Source organism: Salvelinus alpinus, chromosome 6 (assembly GCF_045679555.1).
Source record: "Salvelinus alpinus chromosome 6, SLU_Salpinus.1, whole genome shotgun sequence".
Classification (NCBI taxonomy): domain Eukaryota; kingdom Metazoa; phylum Chordata; class Actinopteri; order Salmoniformes; family Salmonidae; genus Salvelinus; species Salvelinus alpinus.
The window spans coordinates 97,944,385-97,954,384 of NC_092091.1; the positions used below are offsets into that span (position 1 = coordinate 97,944,385).

The window sequence follows — 10,000 nt, forward strand, 5'->3', positions numbered from 1 at the left end:
CAGCTACATCAGTTATAGCATTATAATACCTCGTTACTGCTACAACAGTTATAGCATTATAATACCTCGTTACAGCTAAAACAGTTATAGCATTATAATGCCTCGTTACTGCTACAACATTATAATACCTCGTTACTGCTACAACAGTTATAGCATTATAATACCTCGTTACTGCTACAACAGTTATAGCATTATAATACCTCGTTACAGCTAAAACAGTTATAGCATTATAATACCTCGTTACAGCTACAACAGTTATAGCATTATAATACCTCGTTACAGCTACAACAGTTATAGCATTATAATACCTCGTTACAGCTACAACAGTTATAGCATTATAATACCTCGTTACAGCTACAACAGTTATAGCATTATAATACCTCGTTACTGATACAACATTATAAAGCTTGTTACTGCTACAACAGTTATAGCATTATAATACCTCGTTACAGCTACAACAGTTATAGCATTATAATACCTCGTTACAGCTACAACAGTTATAGCATTATAATACCTCGTTACAGCTACAACAGTTATAGCATTATAATACCTCGTTACTGCTACAACAGTTATAGCATTATAATACCTCGTTACAGCTAAAACAGTTATAGCATTATAATACCTCGTTACAGCTAAAACAGTTATAGCATTATAATACCTCGTTACTGCTACAACAGTTATAGCATTATAATACCTCGTTACAGCTATAACAGTTATAGCATTATAATACCTCATTACTGCTACAACAGTTATAGCATTATAATACCTCGTTACAGCTACAACAGTTATAGCATTATAATACCTCGTTACTGCTACAACAGTTATAGCATTATAATACCTTGTTACAGCTACAACAGTTATAGCATTAAAATACCTCGTTACAGCTACAACAGTTATAGCATTATAATACCTCGTTACAGCTACAGCAGTTATAGCATTATAATGCCTCGTTACTGCTACAACATTATAATACCTCGTTACTGCTACAACAGTTATAGCATTATAATGCCTCGTTACTGCTACAACAGTTATAGCATTATAATACCTCGTTACTGCTACAACATTATAATACCTCGTTACAGCTACAACAGTTATAGCATTATAATACCTCGTTACAGCTAAAACAGTTATAGCATTATAATACCTCGTTACAGCTACAACAGTTATAGCATTATAATACCTCGTTACTGCTACAACATTATAAAGCTTGTTACTGCTACATCAGTTATAGCATTATAATACCTCGTTACAGCTACAACAGTTATAGCATTATAATGCCTCGTTACTGCTACAACATTATAATACCTCGTTACTGGTTCAACATTATAATACCTCGTTACTGCTACAATATTATAATACCTCGTTACTGCTACAACAGTTATAGCATTATAATACCTCGTTACTGCTACAACATTATAATACCTCGTTACTGCTACAACATTATAATACCTCGTTACTGCTACAACATTATAATACCTCGTTACAGCTACAACATTATAATACCTCGTTACTGCTACAACATTATAATACCTCGTTACTGCTAAAACATTATAATACCTCGTTACAGCTACAACATTATAATACATCGTTACTGCTACTACATTATAATACCTCGTTACTGCTACAACAGTTATATCATTATAATACCTCGTTACTGCTACAACATTATAATACCTCGTTACTGCTACAACATTATAATACCTCGTTACTGCTACAACATTATAATACCTCGTTACTGCTACAACATTATAATACCTCGTTACAGCTACAACATTATAATACCTCGTTACAGCTACAACATTATAATACCTCGTTACTGCTACAACATTATTATACCTCGTTACAGCTACAACAGTTATAGCATTATAATACCTCGTTACTGCTACAACAGTTATAGCATTATAATGCCTCGTTACAGCTACAACATTATAATACCTCGTTACTGCTACAACAGTTATAGCATTATAATACCTCGTTACTGCTACAACAGTTATAGCATTATAATACCTCGTTACAGCTACAACAGTTATAGCATTATAATACCTCGTTACAGCTACAACAGTTATAGCATTATAATACCTCGTTACAGCTACAACAGTTATAGCATTATAATACCTCGTTACTGCTACAACAGTTATAGCATTATAATACCTCGTTACAGCTACAACAGTTATAGCATTATAATACCTCGTTACTGCTACAACAGTTATAGCATTATAATACCTCGTTACAGCTAAAACAGTTATAGCATTATAATGCCTCGTTACTGCTACAACATTATAATACCTCGTTACTGCTACAACAGTTATAGCATTATAATACCTCGTTACTGCTACAACAGTTATAGCATTATAATACCTCGTTACAGCTAAAACAGTTATAGCATTATAATACCTCGTTACAGCTACAACAGTTATAGCATTATAATACCTCGTTACAGCTACAACAGTTATAGCATTATAATGCCTCGTTACTGCTACAACAGTTATAGCATAATAATACCTCGTTACAGCTACAACAGTTATAGCATTATAATACCTCGTTACTGTTACAACAGTTATAGCATTATAATACCTCGTTACAGCTACAACAGTTATAGCATTATAATACCTCGTTACAGCTAAAACAGTTATAGCATTATAATGCCTCGTTACTGCTACAACATTATAATACCTCGTTACTGCTACAACAGTTATAGCATTATAATACCTCGTTACTGCTACAACAGTTATAGCATTATAATACCTCGTTACAGCTAAAACAGTTATAGCATTATAATACCTCGTTACAGCTGCAACAGTTATAGCATTATAATACCTCGTTACAGCTACAACAGTTATAGCATTATAATACCTCGTTACAGCTACAACAGTTATAGCATTATAATACCTCGTTACAGCTACAACAGTTATAGCATTATAATACCTCGTTACTGCTACAACATTATAAAGCTTGTTACTGCTACAACAGTTATAGCATTATAATACCTCGTTACAGCTACAACAGTTATAGCATTATAATACCTCGTTACAGCTACAACAGTTATAGCATTATAATACCTCGTTACAGCTACAACAGTTATAGCATTATAATACCTCGTTACTGCTACAACAGTTATAGCATTATAATACCTCGTTACAGCTAAAACAGTTATAGCATTATAATACCTCGTTACAGCTAAAACAGTTATAGCATTATAATACCTCGTTACTGCTACAACAGTTATAGCATTATAATACCTCGTTACAGCTAAAACAGTTATAGCATTATAATACCTCGTTACTGCTACAACAGTTATAGCATTATAATACCTCGTTACAGCTACAACAGTTATAGCATTATAATACCTCGTTACTGCTACAACAGTTATAGCATTATAATACCTTGTTACAGCTACAACAGTTATAGCATTATAATACCTCGTTACAGCTACAACAGTTATAGCATTATAATACCTCGTTACAGCTACAGCAGTTATAGCATTATAATGCCTCGTTACTGCTACAACATTATAATACCTCGTTACTGCTACAACAGTTATAGCATTATAATGCCTCGTTACTGCTACAACAGTTATAGCATTATAATACCTCGTTACTGCTACAACATTATAATACCTCGTTACAGCTACAACAGTTATAGCATTATAATACCTCGTTACAGCTAAAACAGTTATAGCATTATAATACCTCGTTACAGCTACAACAGTTATAGCATTATAATACCTCGTTACTGCTACAACATTATAAAGCTTGTTACTGCCACATCAGTTATAGCATTATAATACCTCGTTACAGCTACAGCAGTTATAGCATTATAATACCTCGTTACTGCTACAACAGTTATAGCATTATAATGCCTCGTTACTGCTACAACATTATAATACCTCGTTACTGCTACAACATTATAATACCTCGTTACTGCTACAATATTATAATACCTCGTTACTGCTACAACAGTTATAGCATTATAATACCTCGTTACAGCTACAACATTATAATACCTCGTTACTGCTACAACGTTATAATACCTCGTTACAGCTACAACATTATAATACCTCGTTACTGCTACAACATTATAATACCTCGTTACTGCTACAACATTATAATACCTCGTTACAGCTACAACATTATAATACCTCGTTACTGCTACTACATTATAATACCTCGTTACTGCTACAACAGTTATAGCATTATAATACCTCATTACTGCTACAACAGTTATAGCATTATAATACCTCGTTACTGCTACAACATTATAATACCTCGTTACAGCTACAGCAGTTATAGCATTATAATACCTCGTTACTGCTACAACAGTTATAACATTATAATACCTCGTTACTGCTACAACAGTTATAATACCTCGTTACTGCTACAACAGTTATAACATTATAATACCTCGTTACTGCTACAACATTATAATACCTCGTTACTGCTACAACATTATAATACCTCGTTACTGCTACAACATTATAATACCTCGTTACTGCTACAACAGTTATAGCATTATAATACCTCGTTACTGCTACAACAGTTATAGCATTATAATACCTCGTTACAGCTACAACAGTTATAGCATTATAATACCTCGTTACAGCTACAACAGTTATAGCATTATAATACCTCATTATAATACCTCGTTACAGCTACAACAGTTATAGCATTATAATACCTCGTTACTGCTACAACATATAATACCTCGTTACAGCTACAACATTATAATACCTCGTTACTGCTACAACGTTATAATACCTCGTTACAGCTACAACATTATAATACCTCGTTACTGCTACAATATTATAATACCTCGTTACTGCTACAACAGTTATAGCATTATAATACCTCGTTACTGCTACAACATTATAATACCTCGTTACAGCTACAACATTAAAATACCTCGTTACTGCTACAACGTAATAATACCTCGTTACAGCTACAACATTATAATACCTCGTTACTGCTACAACATTATAATACCTCGTTACTGCTACAACATTATAATACCTCGTTACAGCTACAACATTATAATACCTCGTTACTGCTACTACATTATAATACCTCGTTACTGCTACAACAGTTATAGCATTATAATACCTCATTACTGCTACAACAGTTATAGCATTATAATACCTCGTTACTGCTACAACATTATAATACCTCGTTACAGCTACAGCAGTTATAGCATTATAATACCTCGTTACTGCTACAACAGTTATAACATTATAATACCTCGTTACTGCTACAACAGTTATAACATTATAATACCTCGTTACTGCTACAACATTATAATACCTCGTTACTGCTACAACAGTTATAATACCTCGTTACTGCTACAACAGTTATAACATTATAATACCTCGTTACTGCTACAACATTATAATACCTCGTTACTGCTACAACATTATAATACCTCGTTACTGCTACAACAGTTATAGCATTATAATACCTCGTTACTGCTACAACAGTTATAGCATTATAATACCTCGTTACAGCTAAAACAGTTATAGCATTATAATACCTCGTTACAGCTGCAACAGTTATAGCATTATAATACCTCGTTACAGCTACAACAGTTATAGCATTATAATACCTCGTTACAGCTACAACAGTTATAGCATTATAATACCTCGTTACTGCTACAACAGTTATAATACCTCGTTACTGCTACAACAGTTATAACATTATAATACCTCGTTACAGCTACAACATTATAATACCTCGTTACTGCTACAACATTATAATACCTCGTTACTGCTACAACAGTTATAGCATTATAATACCTCGTTACTGCTACAACAGTTATAGCATTATAATACCTCGTTACAGCTGCAACAGTTATAGCATTATAATACCTCGTTACAGCTACAACAGTTATAGCATTATAATACCTCGTTACTGCTACAACATTATAAAGCTTGTTACTGCTACAACAGTTATAGCATTATAATACCTCGTTACAGCTACAACAGTTATAGCATTATAATACCTCGTTACAGCTACAACAATTATAGCATTATAATACCTCGTTACAGCTACAACAGTTATAGCATTATAATACCTCGTTACTGCTACAACAGTTATAGCATTATAATACCTCGTTACAGCTAAAACAGTTATAGCATTATAATACCTCGTTACAGCTAAAACAGTTATAGCATTATAATACCTCGTTACTGCTACAACAGTTATAGCATTATAATACCTCGTTACAGCTAAAACAGTTATAGCATTATAATACCTCGTTACTGCTACAACAGTTATAGCATTATAATACCTCGTTACAGCTACAACAGTTATAGCATTATAATACCTCGTTACTGCTACAACAGTTATAGCATTATAATACCTTGTTACAGCTACAACAGTTATAGCATTATAATACCTCGTTACAGCTACAACAGTTATAGCATTATAATACCTCGTTACAGCTACAGCAGTTATAGCATTATAATGCCTCGTTACTGCTACAACATTATAATACCTCGTTACTGCTACAACAGTTATAGCATTATAATGCCTCGTTACTGCTACAACAGTTATAGCATTATAATACCTCGTTACTGCTACAACATTATAATACCTCGTTACAGCTACAACAGTTATAGCATTATAATACCTCGTTACAGCTAAAACAGTTATAGCATTATAATACCTCGTTACAGCTACAACAGTTATAGCATTATAATACCTCGTTACTGCTACAACATTATAAAGCTTGTTACTGCCACATCAGTTATAGCATTATAATACCTCGTTACAGCTACAGCAGTTATAGCATTATAATACCTCGTTACTGCTACAACAGTTATAGCATTATAATGCCTCGTTACTGCTACAACATTATAATACCTCGTTACTGCTACAACATTATAATACCTCGTTACTGCTACAATATTATAATACCTCGTTACTGCTACAACAGTTATAGCATTATAATACCTAGTTACAGCTACAACATTATAATACCTCGTTACTGCTACAACGTTATAATACCTCGTTACAGCTACAACATTATAATACCTCATTACTGCTACAACATTATAATACCTCGTTACTGCTACAACATTATAATACCTCGTTACAGCTACAACATTATAATACCTCGTTACTGCTACTACATTATAATACCTCGTTACTGCTACAACAGTTATAGCATTATAATACCTCATTACTGCTACAACAGTTATAGCATTATAATACCTCGTTACTGCTACAACATTATAATACCTCGTTACAGCTACAGCAGTTATAGCATTATAATACCTCGTTACTGCTACAACAGTTATAACATTATAATACCTCGTTACTGCTACAACAGTTATAATACCTCGTTACTGCTACAACAGTTATAACATTATAATACCTCGTTACTGCTACAACATTATAATACCTCGTTACTGCTACAACATTATAATACCTCGTTACTGCTACAACATTATAATACCTCGTTACTGCTACAACAGTTATAGCATTATAATAACTCGTTACTGCTACAACAGTTATAGCATTATAATACCTCGTTACAGCTACAACAGTTATAGCATTATAATACCTCGTTACAGCTACAACAGTTATAGCATTATAATACCTCATTATAATACCTCGTTACAGCTACAACAGTTATAGCATTATAATACCTCGTTACTGCTACAACATATAATACCTCGTTACAGCTACAACATTATAATACCTCGTTACTGCTACAACGTTATAATACCTCGTTACAGCTACAACATTATAATACCTCGTTACTGCTACAATATTATAATACCTCGTTACTGCTACAACAGTTATAGCATTATAATACCTCGTTACTGCTACAACATTATAATACCTCGTTACAGCTACAACATTATAATACCTCGTTACTGCTACAACATTATAATACCTCGTTACAGCTACAACATTATAATACCTCGTTACTGCTACAACATTATAATACCTCGTTACTGCTACAACATTATAATACCTCGTTACAGCTACAACATTATAATACCTCGTTACTGCTACTACATTATAATACCTCGTTACTGCTACAACAGTTATAGCATTATAATACCTCATTACTGCTACAACAGTTATAGCATTATAATACCTCGTTACTGCTACAACATTATAATACCTCGTTACAGCTACAGCAGTTATAGCATTATAATACCTCGTTACTGCTACAACAGTTATAACATTATAATACCTCGTTACTGCTACAACAGTTATAACAATATAATACCTCGTTACTGCTACAACATTATAATACCTCGTTACTGCTACAACAGTTATAATACCTCGTTACTGCTACAACAGTTATAACATTATAATACCTCGTTACTGCTACAACATTATAATACCTCGTTACTGCTACAACATTATAATACCTCGTTACTGCTACAACATTATAATACCCCGTTACTGCTACAACAGTTATAGCATTATAATACCTCGTTACAGCTACAACAGTTATAGCATTATAATACCTCATTATAATACCTCGTTACAGCTACAACAGTTATAACATGTGGTCTTAGTTCTTCTGTCATGTTGAAGTCTGTCTCTGTGTCTTCTTCTGTTTCCAAGGCAAAGTGGAGAACGCCGTCAAAGGTAACAGATTATTAGAAGTAGTAGCACCTCTCCAGTGGTGTGTATTATAACTGACCTCCAGTCAGTGGTGTGTCAGTTTAGTGACAGTGGTGTAGTGGTGTCAGTCATATAACTGACCTCCAGTCAGTGGTGTGTCATACCCTCACCTCACGTGACCTCCTCTCCTCTCTCCCATCTTCTCCACAATCCTCTCCTCTCCTCTCCTCTCCTCTCCTCTCCTCTCCTCTCGTCTCCTCCATAGCTCTGCGTGAGTCTAGGGAGGCGTTGGAGAGTGTCAGTTCTTCGTTGGATGTTCTTCATGAGGGAACGTCTCGTCTGGCGCTCCGTCTGACGTATGAACGGACCTCCCTGTCCAACACCCTGTCTGATCCGGCCTGCACTAATGGAGCTGTGTCACGCACCTGCAGTGACATCCGCCTTACACTCCCTCAGCTGGGAATCAACAGCAACTTCTCTGGGGTAAGGTACACACCTGCTACAACATCCCCATTACACACTAAACATGCTAAATACTAAACATACTAAATACTAAACATGCTAAATACTAAACATGCTAAATACTAAACATGCTAAATACTAAACATACTAAATACTAAACATGCTAAATACTAAACATGCTAAACACTAAACATGCTAAATACTAAACATACTAAATACTAAACATACTAAATACTAAACATGCTAAATACTAAACATGCTAAACACTAAACATGCTAAATACTAAACATACTAAATACTAAACATGCTAAACACTAAACATGCTAAACACTAAACATGCTAAACACTAAACATGCTAAATACTAAACATGCTAAATTCTAAACATGCTAAACACTAAACATGCTAAATACTAAACATACTAAATACTAAACATGCTAAACACTAAACATGCTAAACACTAAACATGCTAAATTCTAAACATGCTAAATACTAAACATGCTAAATTCTAAACATGCTAAATACTAAACATGCTAAATACTAAACATGCTAAACATGCTAAACATGATAAATGCTAAACATGCTAAACACTAAACATGCTAAATACTAAACATGCTAAATACTAAACATGCTAAATACTAAACATACTAAATACTAAACATGCTAAATACTAAACATGCTAAATACTAAACATGCTAAATACTAAACATGCTAAACACTAAACATGCTAAATACTAAACATGCTAAATACTAAACATGCTAAATACTAAACATGCTAAATACTAAACATGCTAAATACTAAACATGTTAAATGCTAAACTTGTGCTACAATTTCAATTAGTTTCATTGGCATGATGTAACATTGTACATCCAAATTGTACTTTGAAAATGGAATGATTCATTCTCTCTCTCTGTCTCAGTTTCAATTTAAGGGCTTTATTGGCATGCGAAACATATGTTAACA

At 33.6% G+C, this 10,000-nt stretch overlaps 1 protein-coding gene across 1 annotated transcript in view; it reads left to right on the forward strand.

Annotated features, from left to right (window-relative positions):
* prom1b (prominin 1 b) overlaps positions 1-10,000 on the forward strand; it is an 81,827-nt gene that overhangs the window by 32,414 nt on the left and 39,413 nt on the right. Inside the window, exon 8 of the mRNA XM_071408517.1 lies at positions 8,842-9,059. Coding sequence (XP_071264618.1) covers positions 8,842-9,059 — 218 coding nt within the window. The remainder of the gene's footprint in view (positions 1-8,841; positions 9,060-10,000) is intronic.